Consider the following 25,867-nt stretch of genomic DNA (forward strand, 5'->3'; position numbering starts at 1 on the left):
GGTCATGGTCCCAGGGTCCTGGGATTGAGCCCCGCATCGGGCTCCCTGCTCGGCGGGAAGCCTGCTTCTCCCTCTCCCACTCCCCCTGCTTGTGTTCCCTCTCTCGCTGTGTCTCTCTCTGTCAAATAAATAAATAAAATCTTAAAAAAAAAAAAAAAGATTCTCTCTCCCTCTGCTCTTCCCTCACTCTCTCTCTCCCTCTCTCTCAAAAAATTAATTAAATAAAAATATAAAATTTGAATTGTAGGGAACTGAGATAAGATACTCCCCATATAACTAATAATGGTTTTTTTGTTGGGGGGGCGGAGGAAAACTTATTAAAGGAACAATTAGCTACTGAAAATTAGTTTCCTTCTTCCCTATGTATTAGGGTAGGCCTAGACATTCATTATTTTATTAGATCTTACTGCCTTTCCTGGATTTTTAAAATCTTTAGGATCAGAACCTCCAGAGCAAAGGCACCTCAAAAGTTGTGTCTTAAGAGTTTTAAGCAGGTTTCAGCCCTTAGGTATTATGTGTGGGAAAATGTAGAACTCTGTAATTTCCTGTCTCTGAATCTCCAGCACCATGGTTTCTTTGCCTTCCTAGGGAGTCTTAGGGTTGTTGTTGTTTTTTTTTCCCCTTCCCCTTTCTGGATATCTTGTACTTTATAAAATAAGCTGGCCGTGTTTGCACACTATTGTGGGTGTTAACCTGGTCCTTTGTAGTCAGTCACTTAAGTTTGTACCAGCATTGTTATATATTAGATGTTTGAAGGTTCTTTTAATAAATTTGCAGATGTTATTTTTTCTGTTATGTCTTCAAATTCCAGATCTAGTTGGTACTTTTTCTGAATTAAAAAATATATATATATTGGGGTCCCTGGGTGGCTCAGTTGGTTAAGCATCTGCTTTTGGCTCAGGTCATGATCTCGGGGTCCTGGCATTGGGCTCCCTGCTCATCGGAGAGCCTGCTTCTCCCTCTACCCCTCCCTACCGACTCGTGCGCTCTCTCACACTCTTTCTCTCAAATAAGATCTTTAAAAAAAAAAAAAAAAAATATATATATATATATATATATAGTGTAACTGGGTGATGGGCATTAAGGAGGGCACATGATATGATGAGCACTGGATGTTATACGCAACTAATGAATCATTGACTACTACATCAAAAACTAAAGATGTACTATATGTTGGCTAACTGAATTTAAATTAAAAATAACATATATATTTATGTATTTTTAAAATTTATTGTTTGGTAACTAGAGATTTTGAAACTGCAGTGAACTATAAAGAAAATTCTTCCACCCTGAGGTACCATTCTGGTGTATTTTCTTTAATCCCCCCCCCCACCTTCTTATTCTAAATCAGGAGAAGTATGATAATGTTCCCTCTCAGTGTGAAATTCTACTTTTTGATTTAACATTATATTACAAGCTTTTCTTCACATCATTAAATATTCCTCATTTTTTGATACTTTTAATTTTATTGAAGTACAATGTATATCTGTATATACAGAGTAAAGTATAGTAGGTACACCAGTTGCTTAGCTTGGTTAGTTTTTATACATACACATAACTCACCCTGATCAAGATACAGTTTATTCCAGTGCCCATGGTTTCCTCATGTCCTTTCTCAGTATGCCCTAGAGGATGGTAACCCCTCTCATTATTTTTTGATTGGTAACTATCACCCTGTCACATCAGTTGGTTTTGCCTGTTCTTAAACTTCATATGAATGAAATTACGTAATGTGTGTTTTTGTGTTCACTTAACATAGTATCTGTGAGATTCATTTATGTTGTTGCGGCTGTCAGTATGATAACTGTTTTAGTTTTTGTATTTTTTGGCAAGGTAGAAACTTTCCTAATTATCCCCTTTAAAAAAGACTGAGCCACGCAGGCACCCCTAATTTGTATTCTTAAATTACTTGATTTATAGCGTGGCTTAGTTTTCTTTTGGTTTGTTCACTTTTTTTTTAAAGATACTTTTTATTTATTTATTTGAGAGACAGAGAGCATAAGTAGGCAGAGGGAAAGAGAGAAGCGGGCTCCCGATGGCGGGGCTCGATCCCAGGACCCTGGGATCATGACCTGAGCCGAAGCCAGACACTTAACCGACTGAGCCACCCAGGCACCCCTAGTTTGTTCACTCTTAACGGAATTTTTCATATTGTGAATATTAGCATTTTGTCTTATATGTGGCTAATATTTCTTCCCAGACTGTTGTTGGTCTTTCACCTTTTTTTTTTTTTTACAGTGTTTTTATTTTTTAAGTGCTCACATTTTTCCATTTGTATGTTTATGGTTTCTGTATTTTTTTGTGTTCCTAGAGAGTTTTCCGAACATCCTCAAGGTGTGAATAATAGTCTTCTCTAGTTTCGGGGCACCTGGGTGGCACAGTTGGGTAAATGTCCAACTCTTGGTTTCAGCTCAGCTTGTGATCTCAGGGTGATGAGATTGAGCCCCACATCAGGCTCCCAGCTCAGCGAGGTGTCTGCTTGAGACTCCCTCTCCCTTTGCCCCTGCCCTGTGCACACTCAAATAAATAAAAATCTTTTTAAAAAATAGTCTTCGATAGTTTCTTCAGTATTTAAAGTTTTATTTAAAAAAAAAATTTTTTTTTTTAAAGATTATTTATTTGACCGAGAGAGGGAACATAAAGCAGGGGGAGCGGGAGAGGGAGAACCAGACCTCCCGCTGAGCAGGGAGCCCGATGGCAGGGCTTGATCCCAGGACCCTGGGATCATGACCTGAGCCGAAGGCAAATGCTTAACGACTGAGCCACCCAGGCGCCCCTAAAGTTTTATTTTTTTTACCTTGTTGTGGACTGAATGTGTGCAGAGGGTTAAGTTAAACATACCTGTCAGTTCATGATGTTTTCCTCGTCCTTGATTGGTGTAAAGTTCCTCTCTTGTGTTTCTTGATTTTATAATTTTTTTCATTTTGAACCTTTAGACCTAGGAACTTTTAAAAATAGCTTTAGTGAGGTATAATTTGTATACCATAAAATTCACACATTATAAGTGTACAATTAACTGATTTTTAGTAAACTTGTAGCATTGTGCAGCCATCACCCCAATCCAGTTTTTTAAATAAACTTTTATGTTAGAATAGCTTTAGATTTATTGAAAAGTTGCAAAGATGATAGAGTTCCCTGTACACTGCACAGTTTTCACTGTAAAGTCTTACTTAGTAAATACTGATTCATAATTACTAACTAAAGACAGTTCAGATTGGCCAAGTTCGTTCTTTCTTTCTTTCTTTCTTTCTTTCTTTCTTTCTTTCTTTCTTTTTTTTTAAAGATTTTATTTATTTATTTGACAGAGACACAGTGAGAGAGGGAACACAAGCAGGAGGAGTGGGAGAGGGACAAGCAGGCTTCCCGCCGAGCAGGGAGCCTGACGTGGGGCTCAATCCCAGGACCCTGGGACCATGACCTGAGCCGAAGGCAGAAGCTTAATGACTGAGCCACCCAGGCACCCCTGGCCAAGTTATTTGGTGTGATATGAGAGAAGATCTAATTTAATTTTGTTCCCAAATGGCAGGCAGTCATCCTGAATTTTTTTTTTTTTTAAAGATTTTATTTATTTGACAGACACAGCGAGAGAGGGAACACAAGCAGGGGGAGTGGGAGAGGGAGAAGCAGGCCTCCCGCGGAGCGGGGAGCCCAATGTGGGGCTCAGACCCAGGACTGTGGGATCATGACCTGAGCTGAAGGCAGACGCTTAACAACTGAGCAACCCAGGCGCCCCGCCATCCTGAATTTTTATCCTCTAAAATTTTTACATTTTTGATGAAAGTCAGTTCTCTGGGTTTTCTTCCTTTTATGAACTAATTTTGACCAGAATAATTATGTAAAAAGTTATTAGGTCGGGGCTTCTGGGTGGCTCAGTTGGTTAAGTGTCTGCCTTTAGCTCAGGTCATGATCTCAGGGTCCCGGGATCGAGCTCCTCATCGGGCTGTCTGCTCAGTGGGGAGTCTGCTTCTCCTCTCTCTCTCTCTCTCTCTCTCTCTCTCTCAAATAAATAAAATCTTTTAAAGAAAAGGTATTAGGTAATTTTCTTCAAGTATATGGTAATTTTTTTGAAAATGGAGAAAATCGATGTTGAAGTGAACTTTGCTGTTATGTAAGTGGAGATCATTTTTTTGTTTACATATATCGGGTTACATAGTAGGTGATAAAGTCAGGGCTAGAACCCTGATTGATTATTTCCATACCAGCATGCTCTTAGGGAAACCTTAATGATTACTTCTCTTTCTCTCTCTCTCTTTTTTAATTGGACTTCAGGTTCACAGGAACAAATTAATCCTAAATCTTGGTTCATGACATTGTCACCTCTGGTCCATGCATAGCCTTCTTGTATTTATTTATTTGTTTCCTAATGGACACCTACAGATCCACCAGCCCACCCAAGAATTATTTAGTGTAAGTTAATTACCCTTTGTGGGTTTTGCTCTCCCACTCACCTGCCCCCAGAGGTGAATTAGCTCCACGGTGCCTTCCCTGCTTCAATTAGATAAGATGGTGATGGGCCATATTATTGTCTTGACCTTGGGACTGAGGTGCTTCTCAGTGCTGGGAATCAACTAATGGTTCCAGTGGGATCAGAGTAGATCCCCTCAGATGTTCTCATACGGAGCAGACCTACCTCCTCGTTGATGCTCTGAGCAATGTGTACAGGCTGGACAATCAGGCACTGCTGGGTTTGTGCATTGCCGTGAGCAGAGGAGACACTTCCTTCATTTGTAGTTTGTCCTAAACAGCCTGATGGGATTGTTGGTGTTCCGCTTTCTTCTACTCTTTGTGTCTAATGGTGGCTTTTCTACCTTTGATAGAAGCAGTGTATTAGCTCAGCTCCACTCAGATAAAACATTTTTGTTGTTGTTGTTGCATAGAGTTTATATACACTTTTGATGTGTTCCAAACAGAAGAATTAATAAACTATGGGACCTATAAAAAAGAAGCAATACCAGGGCTTGGAGTCCAGCTTCACTGCCTTTGTTGTGACTTCAGGCAGGTGATTGCCGTTGATTTCAACCAATATGTATGTGAAGGAAGTCTGGTTTGGAGATGGATGCCTGGTATAGGGACAGCAGCACAGGACTTTCAAGTTCTGGTTTCGGGTCCTGATTCCAGCGCTCTTGGGCAAACAGATTAACTCCTCTGGACCCTGGGTTCCTTATCTATAAAATTGGGCCATGTTATCTCGTCTGCTTTCTCAAGACTGATGTGAGATGGGTCTGAGAAAATGCAGACCAGTAAAAGTATAGTTGTGTGTCTTCCAGGGATACTGAAAGCAATTGAATGTACAGAAAAGAAAGAATTTTGATGTTGAGTGAATTAGCAATTTCCTAGTTACAGGTGACAGAAATAGAACTTAGTATAGGTAAAAAGAGGAATTTATTTGCAAGATTTTGGGTGGTGACTCATGATAACTTAGAACTTAAACAGCTTAGCCATAGAGGACCAGGATATGGCTGGATATCAGGAACAATTAAGATCTCAGGGATTTAAACACCATTATGATTTGTTTTCTTGTTTTCCTACTATCTGGATAGGCTTCGTGTTTCTATTGGAGAAGAGGGGCAGAAAGCAGCCACTTAGAGCTCTTGAATTTTTCATGTTAGTGCTTTTCTAAGACTAGCCTGGGGAAGGGGCCCTGATGAGACTGGGGTAAGGGGGACACTAACCCGTGGTGCTCATGCGAGGACCCTTGTAACATAGTATGGCAGATGGTACTTCCCACAGTACTGTGTGGAGTAGGGAGGTGGTTTCTAGGGAAATAGTGCTCTGTAGACAACATGAATTAATTATAATTGTCCTCTCATTCTTGATGGCTCTGGCCATGTGGCCAGGTCTAAATTCAAAGTGCCTTTTGAATAGCTTAGGATGGGTTTCTGAGCAGCTTTGAATGTGCCTGCTTCACCCAGTGCCCCTCTGAACTCTGCCGGCTTCTCCCAGGAGGGTGTCATGCTGTCAGATCCCTTCCGGCCCCTGCTTGAGTTGGGCTTCTTACCAGGGCAGGGGACCATGGTCTAAGGAGCCATGTCCTGACAGAACACCGAGAATGCAAGTGGGGGCACTCTTCAGGCTTGGGTTCCAGAGCTGAGTTGGGAAGGACTAATGTTCAGTAGCCCATGAAGATGAGTATTTCATGTTGATCTTTGTGTTCAAATCTCTCTTCCCCCGTCCTACACTTCCAGAAGGTCATAAACATAAATATCAAGACATACATACTCATTTTCTCTCGAGTAAATACTTACCAGTGGGGCCTGGCGTTGGAAAAGCACACGCCTATGGTAAATATCAAAGCGTTGATTATAAGACGTGTGCACTGGAGGTTCATTTTTATTGATACCTACAGTGTTCGGGCGCAGTAGTAACTAGAAGTTCAGCACCTCAGTTTCTTTCTTTCTTTTTTTTTTTAAAGATTTTATTTATTTGACAGAGAGAGCCACAGTGAGAGAGGGAACACAAGCAGGGGGAGTGGGAGAGGGAGAAGCAGGCTCCCCGAGGAGCAGGGAGCCCGATGTGGGGCTCGATCTCAGGATCCCGGGGTCATGACCTGAGCTGAAGGCAGATGCTTAACTGACTGAGCCACCCAGGCACCCTTCCGCACCTCAGTTTCAGGTGCTCCTGTGAATAAATTTTGGATTTGGCTCTGGTAAAGTGAAATAATCTGACTGAAGTCTGGGACCTTAGGGTGGGGTCCTCCAGTCTGCCTTGGTGACCTTCCGTGCGGGCAGCTGTGGGTCTGCCTGTGGACACATTACCAAGATGGTGGCTTGGTGGTGACCTGGTGAGTCAGGCATAGGCTGCTTTTGCTGAGACTGCTTTCTCAGTGCTCTTGCCAGTGTAGTACATCAAGATGACTCGGGTTAAGGGGCGACTCTGTCAAATAAATAAATAAAATCTTAAAAAAAAAAAAAGATGACTCAGGTTTAAGCGTCACATCTGAATTTTGGCAACAAAGCCAAAGAAAAAAAATCAGTAAAAGAAAGGAACCAGCATTTCCCAAGTATTCATTTTAGGCTAACCACTTTATACATTATTATTATCCTAACTGCAGTTCTGACGGGATGGGCACCCTTCTTGTAGAAGGAGAAACTGAGGTTTGCAGAGGGCTTCGGCAGTTTGTCTCAAACCTGTCCTCATAACCAGCAGGACAAGTGTTGTATTTGCCTTATAACTTGTAGATTTTGGTCTGTTGTTTTTCCTCTGAAAACCTCTGAGCCTCAGTTTTCTTTGCCAGTAGAATTGGGGAAAACAGTACTTACATAATAAAACTAACAGATTAAAATGAGATCTATCCATGTGTGAAGTGCTTTTCTGCTACAAACCAGCATATCCAGTTCTCAGCGGGGAATTTTCTGCATGTCTCCTAATTTGCACTTTTTCTGGTTACGCTACTTGATTTATATCAGAAGCAAGAATAGACTAAGTTTGGAGAGAACATGCCATCAACTCATTTCTCCATTGTTACCAAGTAGTAAGTGAAATTTATTAAATAAGATCCTGTTTTTAAATAAGAAATACTTAAATCTAAAGACTAACTTAGTTAACTAGCTAGTCTCATTTCTAGAAGTTTTTAAGGCTTTAACATCGTGATGCAACATTTATGTAGCATTGTTTCCAGCATTTACTTGTCAGGATAGGAACTAGTGAGGATGATCTGGCTGAACGTAGAGAAAGGGTTGGGGTCCCTGATGGGGATCTTGGACTCTGTCCTTTTTGATCACCATTGGGTGACTTTTGGCTTCCTTGGACTCTGATGAAGGTAATCACCTTGCCCCAGGGGGCTTTGTCTTTCCTTTGATAGATTCTTCATATGTAAATGAAAATAAAGGTTTTTATCTACAGATAAGCTGATGCTGTAATGATTAAAGGGCTTAGCTCGAAACCAGCACATAATTTATTAACACACAGTAAATTTTAGCTAGAGTGATAATTTGTCCGTGTTTGCAATGACGAGCTTGAATAAGGAAGCTTGGGTAAGAGTACCCAAAATATAAATACATTTAATGTTGGTTCATTAACTTAATCTTCCCATGATTTGTAAGCTTGCCACAAGAGATAAAATAGCAAATGCTCTCCTGCAGGTTGCAGGCAGTCTCTGCCTGTTACCTCCCTGCACCCGGGAGTGGGGAGGCAGGTGGGAGTGGGGCAGGTGACTGGGACAGGGTGGCGCTGGTAATCAGCAGTAGACATCTGAAGAAACTGGAACAGCTTTTTAATTTTCAACCAGGGCCAAGAATCTTTAATGTACAATCAGTCCTGTGGGCTGCTGACTATCGGGGTCCTAGGTTCTCACGCCAGGAAAGATTTTGCTTTTATCTGTGGCCTCAGAGGGAACAAAATGGAACAAAAGTAGGAGTGCCCTATTCGTCTACTGACTTAGCACCCGACAGCGTGGAGTACAGAAAGCCCTGTCTGTCCCAGCACCACAGGCCAGGGCATCGTGGAGAGCCAGTTTAGGGAGTTGTGATGAATGGTGAGGTGGGAGGCAGAAAGTGCTACAGCTAGTTGGTGTCTTTGTGGCTGTCTGAAAGCAGAGATGCCTACGTTTCCAGCACTGCAATGAATGTTAACTGTAGTTACCATGGTCTAAGTGGGACAGTTGTCTGTGACATGGAGGAAGTGTGTGCTCAGTGGTTTTCAAACCTTAGCAAGCATCAGGATCACGTGGAGCGCTAGTTAAAACAGCTTGTTGGCCAGCTCGCATGGTTTCTCATTCTCAGGAATGGCGCATGAGAATGTGCGGTTCTAACAAGTTCTCAGGTACCGTTGATGTTACCGATGTGGGGACCATGCTTTGAGAACCATTGTCCTATAGAACCAAGCTGCAGCTGTAACACTGTGACCCCAGCGAGCTTTTGAGGGAAGGCTAGGCCTTTTCCACGCCACAGCATACTTAGAAAATGGTATTGTTGTACAGAGTAGTAAACTTAAAGGGGATTTGGATCCCCAGATGGTGACTGACCACAGGCTCTGAGGACAGGTGTGTGTGCCTTATGGCACACCTGTGGGGGTGTGCTGACACAAGATACATGAGTCTGCACCAGGACTCCCCATTTCTAGAACAAGGGGACCTTGAATGAGATCACAGACTGAGCATGAGGTTTCTACACTGCTCCTGCTCCCTAAGTTCGAACAACTCGTTGAAACTTAGGGAGCTGCAGAATTCCCCTTTACTGGTGTATGTTAATAATTCCCTGTGGGCAACGCGCATGTAGGTAGGGGGCCTTGTATTTGCTAAATCCTCGGGGCCATCTGATTAAGATACATTAATTAGATTTGCTCAAGCCTGGTCCACCATCTCTTCATTTGTGGGATTAGTTCATTGGAGAGCATCTGCTTTCAACCAACTAAGGGTGGAGAAACCTCTGACCGTACTTTCCGAGGCAGTTTTGAGGTTCTTGTTGAGGGAAGATCTATGAGTGTAAAACAACAGAAAATAGGAAAAACAAGTTGGACCACTTACTGTTCTGAGAACTTGTAGTGCCAGGGAAGGTGGACCTCAGGTGGTGAAAACTGGAGGTGGTACTTTGAGATTATGGTGCTCTTCCCTCTGATGTCTGATGTATTTCTCCACTTAACTTACCAAGCAGGAAAAGCCTTTCTGTTTCCCTTTTGAGGGGCGTGTTCCTACACTCTGATCTAAACAGAGGCACCTGGTGACAAAGCACGTATTCATTTTGATTTTCAGGCCTGTTTAATCCAGAGTAATTTTCTGTCAAAAGCTGGCTCTGACAACATTACTCTAATAGGCAAGTAAAACTCTTCAAAATGGATCCCTGTCACATCCCGTTAGGGTGTGGTGAGGAGTTATGGCAATGAGAGTGGTCCCTTTAGTTACAGGGACTAGTCCGTACCTAGACAATAGGAGTACCTCAAGCCATATTTAAGTGACCTAGGTGGCAGTTAGTTGTGCCAGAAAGAGTTTGTCTTTGGAGTCAGGTGGACCAGGGTTCACATCCTCCCTCTACCATGTGACCTTGGGCAGATTAATTTAACCATAAAGGCTCAATTTCCTCATCTGAAAATGGAGATAATCCTATCCCTCCAGGCAGTGGTGAGCAACAAACAAGGTCAGGTTTTGTAGGCACGTGACGATACTCAAACAGATGGATCTACTTTCCCTTTCGTTCTTAGAGGTAGATGACTTTTGTCACATTGCTACCACCACTTGGATGCAGGTGTAGCCCGAATTTTTTCCTGGGTTGTGTGAACTAGGAATGAAGACGGGGCGAAGAGAAAAATGGGGGAGGGCTGTCATTGCTCTTTTTTGGTTGTACTAATTCCACGTGACCTTGATTTGCATGGAGAGAAGTTTCTTCGCCACACTTGGTTTTGGGAGAGAGAAGGTTTTCTTTCAAAGCGACCTAGAACTTAGGTTCTTGACCTTTTTGTGCAGTCCCTGACTTGAAGTCGGGGTGGGGGGGCTGCTCAGAAGCCCGTAGCATAGGCACACATGATAGTGGAGATGCTTTGGATCCAGGTGAGGAGGGGCAGTGAGGACAGGCATTGGGAGGACACCTGCTCTGGAGCCACTCCTTTTGTTTGCCTTTTGGTGCCCCACGGGGACACAGGATGTTTTTATTAACTCTGCAAGGAGTGTTAGATGTTATTTGTTACCAAGATTTTTTCACAAGTGCGTAATCAGAACACTTCTGGTAAATATTAAATTTGAGGTTTTTTTTTAAGATTTTTATTTATTTATTTGACAGAGAGACAGCGGGAGAGGGAACACAAGCAGGGGGAGTGGGAGAGGGAGAAGCAGGCCCCCCGTGGGGCAGGGAACCTGATGTGGGGCTCGATCCCAGGACCCCGGGACCAAGAACTGTGCCAAAGGCAGACGCTTAACTGACTGAGCCACCCAAGTGCCCCTAAATTTGAGGTTTTTAAAAAGATTTTATTTATTTATTTGAGAGAGAGAGAAGCAGGGGGAGGGGCAGAGAGAGAGAGGGAGAAGCAGATTCCCTGCTGAGTATGGAGTCCAACGTGGGGCTTGATCCCAGGACTCTGGATCATGACCTGAGCCCAAGGTGGGCGCCCCAAGTATAATTAAATTTTGAATAAAAATTTGTCATTATAATTACCTCTTATGAATATCTTTTGAAATTATTTTATTTGAATGTATTTCATTTTGACATTTCAGAAACACTTCAGTTCTTTCTTGATGCGGGTATGAATCTTAATGAAACTTTCCTATGTATCACCCTAAATTAACTATTTGTATTCTTTAAACGTGGTCGGTGTGAGTACTTGGCTTTTTGAAGTTAGTCTCAAGAGTGAGTCTGAGTCATTCTTTAGTTGGTTAGAGGTACTTTTTCTCCTCAGCGTCTTAGCATGTCTGTCCCTCCTTTTTTCCTTTCTTTTTAAAGATTTTATTTATTTGTCAGAGAGCGCGAACGTGAGCACAAGCAGGGGGAGTGGGAGAGGGAGAAGCAGACTCCCCGCTGAGCAGGGAGCCCGACGCGGGACTCGATCCCAGGACCCTGGGATCGTGACCTGAGCCGAAGGCAGATGCGTAACTGATTGAGCCCCCCAGGTGTCCCCGTCCTCCTGCTGTCTTGTTTTCCCTTTCACAAAGACGGGGTGTGGGACGGGGTGCTACTAGGACCAGCACCTCCTCAAACAGAAGCCAATTAAGGGAAGCCACTTGAGCCCGCTGTGTGGATTTCTGCTGCCTGCAGCGTCCTTCCCCCCTTCCCCACCCCTTCCCCTGCTTTACTTGTGTCTCCTCCCCACTGAAGGCCCTGGGGTGGGAGTACGAGATCAGCCCTCCAGCCTGGCCCCGAGGCTCCACTGGGCTTCAGAGTAGCAACTCTGGCAACGACTGGCCCTCAAACTTTTCTTTCCCCTTAGTACTTACACCCAAGGTCCTGGGATCGAGCCCCGCATGGTGGGGGGTGGTCCCTGCTCAGCAGGGAGCCTGCTTCTCCCTCTCCCTCTGCCTGCCGCTCCCCCTTTTTGTGCTCTCTCTCTCTGTCAAATAAATAAATAAAATATTAAAAAAAAAAAGTACTTAAAGACAGTTTTTTATTTCATGTTTTCACTCTGCTTTCTTTTGACTCTGATCCCTTAGGGCTTTTCTCAAATTACTTGAGGAAAACTGTTCACCATTTGCTGTTGAATATTAAGAACTTACTACAGTTATTAGAATGGTGGGTTTTGTTCGCTTATTGTCAAGAATTTGAGCTGCATCATCAAGTTTTGTGGGCTGGCTGGGGACCCAGTCAGTAATACCAGTGCTGCTCAGAAATCCCTTTGCTCACACCAGGAAACACAGCCTGAGGACTCCGTGTCAAAGTTACTAACACCTGGTCAGTCCCCACTGGGGCGCAGCAGGTTTATACTCACTTTGCACTGGTACTATGAGAAAAGTAGTAATTTAGCTTCTTTCGGGAAAAGTGAAGCATAGGAAGGAAAAAAATACCTTACTCCTTGTTTTACAAACATATTTTGCCTCTGCCTTGAGATTGTTAAGCTCCTTTTAAGGACAAAGCCTGATTCTTACTCATCTTTGAGTCTGGCTGGGTTGTTTTTTTTTTTTTTTTTAATCTGCAGTGCATCAGATTTGCATATCATCCTTGCACAGATGCTATGTTAATAATTAATCTTCCCTGCATTGTTCTATCTTTAGTATACGTTCTGCCAAAGCACAAAGCACGCAGTGCCTTGGAATTTTCTGTACATATGCATCAAAAAGGTTTAAGAAACTGGAGCCCTGTGCTGAAGGGTGAAGTTAGGGGTCAGGCTAGTCCAGTTCTGCTGACTCTTAAGAGCTGAAGGTCAGCTCAGAGCAGCTCATTTGATAAGATGTTTGGATATACACAGCATAGAAATACAGCAGTAATAAATGAGGTCACCTTTATGCAGCCAGTTCTGGGCTCCTGATTTGTGCCTGGTACCATGCTGGGCTCTGGAGACCCAGAGAGAAAGGTAGGAGACAGCCCAGGGAGAGGTGGTGGATCGTAGCAGAGGCTTTTGAGTGAGCCATATAGTTCAATTCCACATACCTTTTCCTAAGTGTAGGTGCTTGGAAAGGTGTCTAGCTCCCTGAGTCATAGCTTCTTCATTTCTAAAAAGGGAATAATAGTATTTACCTGTAAGGTTGTGCCTACCGAATGATCTGTCATTTCATTGTTTGGCACATTGTAAGCAGGCAGCTTTAAGAATAGTCCACTGCCCCCTGAAGTTAGAGTGACAGGAGCAAGCCATTATTCTGGATGGGAACGATTGTTTGGCAGTGCCTAAGTGCTCCGGTGGGAGGTTTGTGTGAACAGGTGCTGAGCGAGATAGGAGGGCAGGTGGCTGCCTCACTCAGCAGAGACGTGTGGAAGGCCTCCAGGGGATATTGGCAGGGCCACTACTTGGTAGTGAGCCAAAACTTGAAGCCTAACTAAGTATTAGCTGGCAAAGAAGGGGGAAGGACGTTCCCTTCCAGGCAGTTAAGCGTCTGCAAGGACATCCAGGTGCCTTTTTTGTAAGGTTTTGATTTTGGGTTTGCCAGAACAGTAGAGCTTTGCATCCTCCGTTCAAGTTGTGAGGAGGAAAAATGTGGAAAAGTGTTAAATGGGTCTTTAAGAAAAGGAAGTCTTTTTAAATTCTGATGAAGTGTCCAGAATAAGAATAGACCCTTGGCTTGGCAGAGCGTTTGCCTGTGAAGCTTGGCAGTGGTGTCAGGTCCTAGGGAATCCAGCGGGAGCCAAGAATGGTTCCCACCCCTCCGCGTCCCAGCTCTAGGGACATCGAAGCACACTCCCTTGCAACCCACCCGCTGGTTTCCCAGTTGCAGCTAAACTCCACTTTCAGAAGGAAATGATCCCATTCCTTTCTGGCTTGAGGGACTATTAAAACAATCAAGAGGGCGCCTGGGTGGCTCAGTTGGTTAAGCGACTGCCTTCGGCTCAGGTCATGATCCTGGAGTCCCAGGATCGAGTCCCGCATCGGGCTCCCTGCTCGGCGGGGAGTCTGCTTCTCCCCCTGACCCTCCCCCATTTCATGGTCTCTGTCTCTCATTCTCTCTCTCTCAAATAAATAAATAAAAAAAATCTTAAAAAAAAAAAAAAAAGAAAACAATCAAGAATACCTCATGTACTTAAAGTGGTGGGTAAATATATTGCAATGATAGGAAAGGAGTAGATCATGTATTAATGCTATGCTTGATGGAAAACAAGGCGTAAAGTGTGTGTGTTGCAGGGAAATACACTGTATTGATGCTGAACCTAATTGTAAGTATTTAATAGCAAAATAATCCAATTAAAAGTCTGCTTTCACCTTCAAATACTTACAAAAATTCTTTGTTTAGATCCGCTGGCTTTAATTTCAGAATCCAGCATCTTCTGAGTTTTTACTATGCTCATCAAAGTACTGTGCTAAATATGATATCTTGTCACCTTTTTGGACTGTAAAAAGAACTTTACAAAGTAGTTTCCCCAGTGACCCTGCCACTCATTTTTTTTAGTTGTAGTATAATTAACATACAATGTTATATTAGTTTCAGGCGTATGACATAATGATTCCACAAGTCTGTACATTACTCATTACTCATATGACAAGTATAGTCACCGTTTGTCATCAAACAACATTATTACAATCTTATTGACTATATTTTCTTTGCTGAACTTTTCATTTTTGTGACTTGTTTTATAACTGGAAGTTTGCACTTCTTAATCCCCTTTATTTTACCTATCCCCCCATCCACGTCCCCTTGAGCAACCACAAACAAGCTTGTTCTCTGTAGTTAAGAGTCTGGTTTTTGTCTTCTTTTTCCTTTATTCATTTGTTTTATTTCTTAAATTCCATATATGAGTGAAATCATATGGTATTTGTCTTTCTCTGACTTACTTGACTCAGATAGACTTATGTGACTAGCATAATGCCTTCTAGGTCCATTCATGTTGTTGCAAATGGCCAGATCTCATTCTTTTTTGTGGCTGAGTAATATTATTCCGTATATATCACATCTTCTTTACCCATTCATCTGTCATTGGACACTTGGGTTGCTTCCATATCTTGGCTATTGTCAATAATGCTGCAGTAAACATAGGGATGCATATATCTTTTCGAATTAGTGTTCTTGTTTTCTTTGAGCGAATAGCCAGTAGAGGAATGACTGGATCATATGGCCTCTTTTTAATTTTTTGAGGAACCTCCATACTGTTTTCCACAGTGGCTGCACCAGTTTGCATTCTATCCAATAGTGCCTGAGGGTTCCTTTTTCCCCACATCTTTACCAATTTCTTGTCTTTGGGGTTTTTTTTGTTGTTATTGTTGTTATTTTGTCTTTTTATTATTTCTTTTTCTTTTTTGCCATTCTGGCAGGTGTAAGGTGATATCTCATTGTGGTTTTGATTTGCATTTCCCTGATGATGAGTGATGTTGAGCACTTTTCATGTGTCTGTCGGCCATCTGTTTCTCTTCTTGGGAGAAAAAGTCTATCAGGTCCTCTGCCCATTTTATTTTTTATTTTTATTTTTTTTTTAAAGATTTTATTTATTTGACAGAGACACAGCGAGAGAGGGAACACAAGCAGGGGGAGTGGGAGAGGGAGAAGCAGGCTCCCCAATGAGCAAGCAGCCCGATGTGGGGCTCAATCCCAGGACCCTGGGATCATGACCTGAGCTGAAGGCAGACGCTTAATGACTGAGCCACCCAGGTGCCCCCCTCTGCCCATTTTAATCAGATTATTTGGTTTTTATTGATGCTGAGTTCATGTATTTTTGGATATTAATCCCTTATTGGATGTATCATTTGCAGATATCTTCTCCCATTCAGTTTGTTGCCTTTTTGTTTTGTTGATTGTTTCCTTTGCTATGCAAAAGTTTTTTATTTTGGGGTAGTCCCAGTAGTTTATTTTTGCTTTTGTTTGCCTTGCCTCAGGAGACATAACTAGAAAAACGTTTCTACAGCTGATGCCAAAGACATTATTGCCTATGTTTTCTTCTAGGAGTTGTATGGTTTCAGGTCTCACAGTTGGGTCTTTAGGCCGTTTTGAGTTTGTTTTTGTGTATGGTGTAAGAAAGTGATCCAGTTTCATTCTTTGGCATATTGCTGTCCAGTTTTTCCAGCCCCATTTGTTGAAGAGATTGTCTTTTCCCGGTTGTATATTCTTGCCTCCTTTGTTGTAGATTGACCATGTTAAGTGTGGGTTTATTTCTGCGCGCTCTATTCGGTTCCATTGATCTATGTGCCTAATTTTTGTGCCAGTGCCATACTGTTTTGAATACTTGAGCTTTTTAGTGTATCTTGCAATCTGGGGTTGTGATACCTCCAGTTTTGTTCTTTCTCAAGATTGTTTTGGCTATTTGGAGTCTGTGCCTTCATACAAATTTCAGTATTATTCTAGTTCTGTGAACAGTTCTGTTGATATTTTGATAGGGATTGCATTACATCTGTAGATTGCTTTGGGTACTATGGACATTAACAATACTGGTTCTTCCAGGCCATGAGCATGAAACATCCTTCCATTTGTGTGTCATCTTCAGTTTCTTTCATCAGTTTTTTATGGTTTCATGTGTCTGTTGGCCATCTGTTTGTCTTCTTTGGGAAAATGTCTATCAGGTCCTCTGCCCATTTTAAATGAGATTATTTGTTTTTTTCTGATACTGAGTTCATGTGTTAAGAACAGAGCCATTGAGAATGTATGTTAAGGGAGAATGAACAAATCTCTTATTAAAGAACTATAGCAGAAGTTAGTTTGAGCTTCTTAATTTCTTCTGTGGTTTTAACATTCCATATTTAGTGTGGATGGGTTAAGAGGAACCAGTGTCTTTTGTCCTAGATTAGTTGTTTTCCAAGTGTGGTGCCCAGACAGCAGCATAAGTATTACCTTAGAACTTGTTAGAAATGAAAATTCTTGGGGCACCTGGGTGGCTCAGTTGGTTAAGCATCGACTCAGGTCGTGATTCCAGGATCCTGGGATTGAGCCCCATGTCAACCTCCCTGCTCAGTGGGGACCCTATTTCTCCCTCTCCCTGTCTCTCTGCCACTCCCTCTCTTTGTGCTCTCTTGTGCTATCAAATAAATAAAATCTTAAAAAAAAGGGGGGGGGCGCCTGGGTGGCTCAGTCATTAAGCGTCTGCCTTTGGCTTAGGTCATGATCCCAGGGTCCTGGGATTGAGCCCCGCATCGGGCTCCCTGCTCCACGGGAAGCCTGCTTCTCCTTCTCCCTCTGCCTGCCGCTCCCCCTGCTTGTTCTCTCTCTTGCTGTCTCTTTCTCTGTCAAATAAATAAAATCTTAAAAAAAAAAAAAAAGAGAGAAATGAAAATTCTTGCCCGAACCCAGAACCAGCCTGGATAAAATGAGATTAGTCCTTGTATATGGGATAGAGCAATGGATAATCATTCTGCCTGGTCACATCAGGATGAGAGTCAGGTAATTGGGATTTTTTTTTTCCCTTCTTTGTAATTCTGGACTTGTTAAATTAACAACGGTATCATTTGTGTGTTGGTAGGAATACTGATTTGATTGTTAACACTAACAGTAGCAAGGCAGGTTAAAAATATTTAATGAGCCCAATAAGTATTAGGTAATTTTATATGTGACATTTTTCTTCCATTTCTTTCCCCTTTAAATTACAGGCTCAGTAATAACTGTGTCTCTTTGGGGCTTTTTCTTTAGGTTAAAAATGTGTCTGCAGGCACACAAGACATGCCTCCCCCCCCTTCTGACTATGTGGAGAGAGTGGACAGTCCCATGGCCTACTCTTCCAATGGTAAAGTGAATGACAAGCGGTCATATCCAGAGTCTTCCTATAAGTCAACACCGTAAGTAGCATCTTCCTCCTTCAGATAGAATGAGTCTTAAAAATGAACATTTGCATATGTTGAAAATCAGTTCCTGTTGTACCATTTGCTTTAAAATAAATAAATTTAACAGTTTCCCAAAGCTAGAGACTGATCTTTTGCATTGTTGATGGAGGCTTGGAAGAGAAGGGTGGGACTGTGAGCTGGTAGGATCTTTTCCCCCTTCTAAGCTGGAAGTGCTTTTTTTCTCTTGCTGGTTTAATGGAGAGAGGGTAAATTGATATTTTTGGCTCTAAAAAAGTGGTTCTCTTCCCTGTTGCTGGTTTTGAATTTGAGGTAAGAGTGAAGGATGTTACTGATACAAAGCAGAGCTGTCTCTCCTTGCCTATAACTGCTAGATCTCATTAATGGAAGGGGATGATTGCTGGTTGATCCACTTCCTAGCCACATACATTTTTATTTACCGAGAAGACTTTGTTTGAAATCAGGAATTCTGCGATCTCACTTGCTGTGCGAGACCCTTCATGTTGCTGGAGGATGGCTGTGAAACTGATAAAGCCTGTATGTGTATATTTACAAGTAGTGTAAATAACCTCACAGTGAGCTTCTGGCCTAGAGTAGGTGCCATTATGGTTATTGAAATGGTATCCCCATTGTGGTTTTAATTTACCCTAAAGGCTATTTCTTTTTCTTTTTTTTTTTTTTTTAAGATTTTTTTTATTTATTTGAGACAGAGAGAATGAGAGAGAGAGAGCACATGAGAGGGGGGAGGGTCAGAGGCAGAAGCAGGCTCCCTGCCGAGCAGGGAGCCCGATGCGGGACTCGATCCAGGGACTCCAGGATCACGACCTGAGCCGAAGGCAGTCGCTTAACCAACTGAGCCACCCAGGCTCCCTAAAGGCTATTTCTAATTCAACCTAATGACTAGTGAGGGAAGGGTATTAGAAATACTGTTATGGACTGGATATAATTTTTGCCTAAGGATGATAAATTACTCTTTTTTTTTAAATTTTATTTTTTAAAGATTTTGTTTATTTATTTGACAGATAGCGAGAGCAGGAACACAAGCAGGGGGACTGGGAGAGGGAGAAGCAGGTTTCCTGCCGAGCAGGGAGCCTGATGTGGGGCTCCATCCCAGGACCCTGAGATCATGACCTGAGCCAAAGGCAGATGCTTAACAACTGAGCCACTCAGGTGCCCCTTCTTCTTCTTTTTTTTTTTTTAAGATTCTGTTTTTAAATAATCTCTACACACACCGTGGGGCTGAAACTCAAAACCTTTGAGATCAAGAGTCGCATGTTCCAGTGACTGAGCCAGGCAGCCACCCTCTCTTGTTATGTATAATTCTAGAACTCCAAATTCCTTTGTGGACTAAATAATAAAAAATAAACAGTCCCTTTAACTACTTTGATTGTTTTAAGTTAAAGGTGTATCTGCTGGAAAACTTTGTGTTGCTTCAAAGTTTTATTTCCACCTCCCTCCTTCACCCCCCACCCCCCCCCCATTTAGTGGTCCAATTTATTTTTTTTTTTTTAAGATTTTATTTATTTATTTGGCAGATCACAAGTAGGCAGACAGGCAGGCAGAGGGAGAGGGAGAAGCAGGCTCCCTGCTGAGCACAGAGTCCGATGTGGGGCTCCATCCTAGGACCCTGGGATCATGACCTGGGCCGAAGGCAGATACTTAACCATCTGAGCCACTCAGCGTCCCTTAGTGGCCCAATTTAGATAGAAATCCCCCCTGAGTAGTTTGGGCACCTGGAACCCCTTAAGATGACACCAGCAGCTAAGCTAATCATGGAATCAGTTTGAGACAATAGGTTTTATTATTACCCTGGGATGGAATTTGGAAACAGATGGCAGTTTGCCTTACCCTCAATATATATTTTGTTTTGGTCTTCAGAATTGACTTTGTTGTTGGTTTCAGTTGTGAATGATTTGGAGGAAGAGTGTTTTCTCTGTTCTCCTTCTGTTTGGATTTTGACAAAAATCCAAAGCACTTGAGGCTGTTAGGGGCAGAGGTGTACAAAGTAGAGACACAGTCTTAAAGCTATGATTTGCATGACTTTCGTGCATACATAGTAAATATTTATAATGCATCTTGTGACCAGCTGTGCCTCTGAATTAATTATAAAGCCTGAATGGTCACATAGCATTCCACATGCTGTCTCTTTTCATGAAAACCAAGATATTTTCACAAAATCATTTGGAACAATTTAAAAATCTTAGTTATTCTTGAGTAAGCCAGTACATTTGTAATGTAAAATTTAAAAGGGATAGAGTGATAGCTTTTGTCCCCAGCTACCTAGTTCCTATTCCTAGAGGCAGCTAGTGTTACCACTTTTTTTTTTTTTTTTTTTTTAAGTAGGCTTCACGCCCAGCATGGAGCCAGGTGCGGGGCTTGAATTCACAACCCTGAGATCAAAACCTGAGCTGAGATCAAGAGTCAGACACTTAACCAACTGAGCCACCCAGGCACCCCACCAATTTGTCTTATATAACCTTCCAGAAATTATTTTTAAATAAATATGCTGGCCAAAATGTACATTAGTTATATCTTCCTTTAAAAAAAAATAGCAGGACGCCTGGGTGGCTCAGTGGGTTAAGCGGCTGCCTTCGGCTCAGGTCATGATCCTGGAGTCCCTGGGTGGAGTCTGGGCTCCCTGCTCAGCAGGGAGTCTGCTTCTCCCTCTGACCCTCCCCCCTCTCATGTGCTCTCTCTCTGTCTCATTCTCTCACTACCAAATAAATAAATAAAATCTTTAAAAAAGAATAGCGTATTAAGGGGTACCTGGGTGGCTCAGTCAGTTAAGTGTCTAACTTTGGCTCAGGTCATGATCCTGGGGTACTAGGATCAAGCCCTGTGTTGGGCTCCGTGCTCAGCGGGGAGCCTGCTTCTCCCTCTCCCTCTGCCCCCCACTCGTGCTCCCTCGCTCTCCTCTCTCTCTCTCAAATAAATAAAAATAAATCTTTTTAAAAATACTAGCATATTAAATGCATTATTAGCATATGTCTTGGAGATTGTGCATATCGGTATACAATGAGTTTACTGATATCTTTTATAGCTGCATAATACTCCACCAGATGGATATACTATAATTTGTTAATCCCATATTGATGCACACTTTTCCCCAATGTTTTGTTATTATAGATCTCTGCAGCTATAAACTTGTACATGTATCCCTTTTCATGTATGTGAATGTAGCTAGAGGAAAAATACTAAAAGCAGGAGTGCTGAGCTGAAAGAAATTTCCTATTTCATTTTGATACGTATACTCAAATTGTAGTCCCTAGGGGGTGTACCAATTTATCATAATGTCTTATATCTTAGAATTTCAAGGCAATTAGAATTCATACTGGGTTAGGAGATAGCAGAATTTAATTGAAAATGGTTGCTTCTTCACCTTTTCTAATTAAATTTAGGAGATACCCCCTATTAGGTACATTCCGTTCTATCTTGTCCAAATCCAGGGTGAATTCATCTTTATAAGTCAAGAAAGATGAATGTTGACATGTCACAGAGCTTTCCAGGCAGGTTGACACCCTAGAGTGGCAATGAACCTTTGTATGGTAGCAGTAAAGAGGCTAGTAGGATAATCTGTTAGGACTATATACGAGGGCCAGCCTAAGCCCTAGAACTTTTTTGAAGGTCTGGGAAATGCAAATGTGATGCTTAGTTTCAAAATCCAGAAGAAGGGGAGGAGGGGGATGGTGCTAAGGGATGTGATGGGGCATTATCTCCTGATTTGTATGCATTAATGCTGGAAGGAACTTGCAGCCTCTGGGGAATAATAGAAATTTCCAGGTGTTGCCCATGGCAGGGTACTGTGTGCTCTGGAAGATTCAGAGCACATTCACTTGGATGGGGTAGAGATGCACATTAAGTCATAGGCTGTCTCTCCTCAGGCTTTCATGAAGGTGCTTAGTAGCCCACAAGCGCCTCTCTTTGCTATCATAGTCAACAGACAAGGAATTAGAACGGGAACATTGTGTCTGAGATCCATCGTAAGGATGAGGTACCTCAACACTTAAGATATTTTTTCCCCAAAGCATAACACACATTCAGTAGAGTACTAATCTTGAGCATACAGTTTGATGATTTTTCACACGTGTGAACACTGAGGTAACCACCACCACAGCAGCCAAGAGACACATCAAGCACTCCAAAAGGTCCTCACGTGCCCTTTCTTCATTGATATCCCCATCCCCCGCTCCACAATTTTGATGCCTATAACTACTTATTAGTTGAGTTTATTATTGAAGTTCTCTTATAAAGTGGAGTTATATGGTAATTACAGTTGCATCTGTCACTTTGTGCTCATCATGTCTTTTTTTTTTTTTTTAAGATTTTAATTTATTTATTCATGAGAGATAGAGAGAGAGGCAGAGGGAGAAGCAGGCTTCCCACGGAGCAGGGAGCCCAATGCGGGACTCGATCCCAGGACCCTGGAATCATGACCTGAGCCGAAGGCAGATGCTTGACCATCTGAGCCACCCAGGCGCCCCTCATCATAATGTCTTATATCTTAGAATTTCAAGGCAATTAGAATTCATACTGGGTTAGGAGATAGCAGAATTTAATTGAAAATGGTTGCTTCTTCACCTTTTCTAATTAAATTTAGGAGATACCCCCTACTAGGTACATTCCGTTCTATCTTGTCCAAATCCAGGGTGAATTCATCTTTATAAGTCAAGAAAGATGAATGTTGACATGTCACAGAGCTTTCCAGGCAGGTTGACACCCTAGAGTGGCAATGAACCTTTGTATGGTAGCAGTAAAGAGGCTAGTAGGATAATCTGTTAGGACTATATACGAGTTGGCAGCAGCTCTTTCTGCCCACCGGTCCTGTCCCCGTGTTTTAATAAACCACCATTAAAAAAAAAAAAGAACTATATATGAGTTGTAGGAATTCACTGGTCCACATTAGACAAGGGATGGTCTCACTTCAGGAATGACATGAGCCAGGAACTCAGAAGAAAGATATTAGGACTCCTGTTGCTATGTGGGCTTTATTGTCAGTACAGCTTCTATGAAAGCAGGATGGTCCTCCACATTTTCTAGGCTGCATTGACCTTCCAGCATAGGATTTGGAAAATGGAATGTTCTTTCCCAAAGCTGACATATAAAATATATTAAAAGATTCCTGATTGGCCCTTTTTGGATCATTGTCATTCCTAAGGCTAGGGAGATAGGGTTCTCTGATTGACAAGGCTTAGATATGCCCCCCAATAATAGTGACAGTTCTGAAATACCATGTAGGGGCACCTGGGTGGCTCAGTTGGTTAAGCATCTGACTTTGGCTCAGGTCATGATCTCAGGGTCTAGGGATCGAGTCCTGCATCAGACTCTGCTTCGTGGGGAGCCTGCTTCTCCCTCTCCCTCTCTGTCCCCTCTGTCTCTCAAATAAATAAATAAAATTCTTTGGAAAAAAAATTAAAAATAAAAAAATAAAATACCATGTACATAATAGACATTGTTCTGATAATCAGGACGCTGATGTTGATCATGCCTTGTTTCTTTTCCCTCATGGATATTGGATGTCATCAGAAAAGAGGGTGAATGTTTTCAACTCAGGAATTCTCTTGAACACCTGCCATGTACGCAGTAGTTGGCTAGGTGCCCTGGGAATACCAAGTCCTTGTTCTCATGGAGGTGGCGATCTACCAGGGGCAGAAGACAGGCACAGTAGCTACACTGAGAGTTGGGGGGAGGTAGGAGCACCAAAGGCATGTGAGGGAGGGTGTGTAAAGAAAACACGAATAGAAAAGAAAGAATACACAAGGGTGAACTTCGGGACCTGAAGACTGAGTTGGAACCAGGGAAAGCATACAGCTGGTTGCCTCTTCAGGGTCATGCAGATTATGACTTAATGGAATTTGTATCTAAAAGTAGGTTCAAAGATTATTGACAGTACACATATTCCCTAAGTCTTAAATTTATATACACATGTGAGCTTTGTGTTTAGGTTTTATGCTGTATCGAGTATGTTACCCTCTAGTGTTTCAAAGTATGTAGTAGAGTGGGAGGTGGAAAACTTCCAAAGTAAAGATTTATTTTTTTTTTAAAGATTTTATTTATTTACTTATGAGAGAGAGGGAGAGAGAGCACAAGCAGGGGGAAGAGGGAGAGGGAGAAGCAGGCTCCCCGCTGAGCAGGGAGCCTGACCAAGTAAAGATTTATAATATCAGTATCTAATATAATTATGGGAGGAGGCCTGTTTTTAATGTTTTAGAAAGTTTTGGTTTTTTTCTAATTTCTTTTGCTGTTTAGCTTCCTTCTTCAATAGCTCCTATGCCCTCAAATACACCTACTGCATTCCCAAAGCGAGAAGCAGAATACCTGGCAATTTTGGCAGAGTGTCTAGGAACTTGTTACTCATTGACTCATGGAGAAAGTCACATTTTCCCTCCTTTAGATGTAGCAATAACAGCACACAAAGCCACGGTAACCTGAATACATTCAGAAAGAAGGCATGAATCCCACTTACCACCGCCAACTATGCACACACATCCCAAAGCTTTAGGCTTCTATAAGACATTAGTAAGTGTGATAGAAATCTGAAGACTTGGACAACAATGAGAAGCAAGCAGTTCTGGATCACCTAGAAAATAGACATAGGTCAAGACATAGACATAGGTCAAGATTATAATTTCTGTAAATTGAAAGCAATGAGAAAACAAAAACTTCAGACATTTTTAATAGTTGATTTGAATAGCAAGGCTGAGGTTAGAAAGTCCCTGGCGTGTTCTTTGTCTTCCTTTCAGTGCTCTTGCCCGTTAGCTCTGCTACTAGGGAGAGTATAGTTCTGCATCGCTGTTACTCACAAGTACTTAACAGTTGCCACAGCTCTTGCTCTTTTATTCCACGTTTGGCTTCATTTTTATGCTTGTGGCAGAAACATATGCAGTTAAAGATCTGATGCAATATTATTGCATTAGGAAAATAAGTCTAATGGTAGTCCTTCCATGCTGTTCAGTCTACATGGCTATAGGATTCACATAGCAGTTGTTTAAATTTTGAGTATTTTAGTTTTCCAAGATTGTATCTTGAAAAGAAAATTGATGCATAGGAGTCTAAAATTAGTATTAAAAATGCTTACCTCTGAGAGTCAGCTTCCGATGGTAGACAGATACATGCATTTCTCTTCAGCACTCCGCATTCCATGAAACTGGAAGAACCTGTAGAAAAGAATCCTGAGTTGTTATTTTCCTGATGGCCTTTTGTGGAGTAAGTCCCTGGCACAGGTCCCGTAAACACCTCTTCCAGGTCAGCCTGGGCTTCCCAAAATGCAGTCTTAGGTCCATCTCACTTAGAAGGTCTTACAAACGGGCTCCCCTTACATCGGAACCTTCCAGCCACTTGGTGTGTTGTGGAGGGTCTGAGCTGGTGTTCACCTGCTCGCAGGAGCCTGGGGATCTGCCTCGTGTCGAGTAGGTGAACTGCTTGCGTGAACGCACGTAGGTGTGGAGGTCTCTTCGTGCGAGCTGTTGCTGCCCTCTGTGCTGACAGGGCGCTCCTGGCCTCGTGATCCCCGAACACTGACTGCTCTTTTGTTAGGGTGCCCGAAGTGGTGCAGGAGCTGCCGGTGACCTCAGCTGTGGCTGACCTCAGGCAGCCTCACTACAGCAGTGGCAGGAACTTCGAGACGCCTTCCAGAAAGGCCCCCACGAGAGGCAGGGCGGGCAAGGCCAAGCGGCCGGAGCAGGACCACTACGAGACAGACTACACAACTGGTGGCGAGTCGTGCGACGAGCTGGAGGAGGACTGGATCAGGTAGTGGGGGGCCTCGTATGCACGGGATCTGATTGCTAGCCTGGGCCGGCCGGCCTGGGAACTGCTTACCTGCTCCGCTGGGGCGGGGTGGCGCGATTTCATTCTTTGACAGCCAGGACTGGAGATATTTTTTTGTTAGGTTTTTTTCCCCTGAGTACTCTCTGGTAATAAAGATGGACAGGGAAGGGATATGCTTGGCTGTGACTGTGTCCTAAAAACACGTTGAGCATTGGGCGCCTGGGTGGCTCAGTTGGTTAAGCGACTGCCTTCGGCTCAGGTCATGATCCCAGGGTCCTGGGATCGAGCCCCACATAGGGCCCCCTGCTCTGTGGGAAGCCTGCTTCTCCCTCTCCCACTC

At 42.7% G+C, this 25,867-nt stretch overlaps 1 protein-coding gene across 5 annotated transcripts in view; it reads left to right on the forward strand.

Moving 5' to 3' along the window:
- Positions 1 to 25,867, forward strand: part of OCLN (occludin) — a 52,172-nt gene that overhangs the window by 21,202 nt on the left and 5,103 nt on the right. For 4 of the 5 annotated variants that reach the window (XM_045896142.2, XM_045896149.2, XM_064596211.1 and 1 more), the window contains exons 5-6: positions 17,612 to 17,757; positions 25,294 to 25,509. In XM_045896142.2, the coding sequence (XP_045752098.1) occupies positions 17,612 to 17,757; positions 25,294 to 25,509 (362 nt within the window). The remainder of the gene's footprint in view (positions 1 to 17,611; positions 17,758 to 25,293; positions 25,510 to 25,867) is intronic. The other variant, XM_064596212.1, reaches the window with a different exon arrangement.

This window comes from Mirounga angustirostris, unplaced genomic scaffold (genome assembly GCF_029215605.1).
Source record: "Mirounga angustirostris isolate CCGP_5_RB_7025 unplaced genomic scaffold, mMirAng1.0.hap1 SCAF_7, whole genome shotgun sequence".
NCBI classification, from domain to species: domain Eukaryota; kingdom Metazoa; phylum Chordata; class Mammalia; order Carnivora; family Phocidae; genus Mirounga; species Mirounga angustirostris.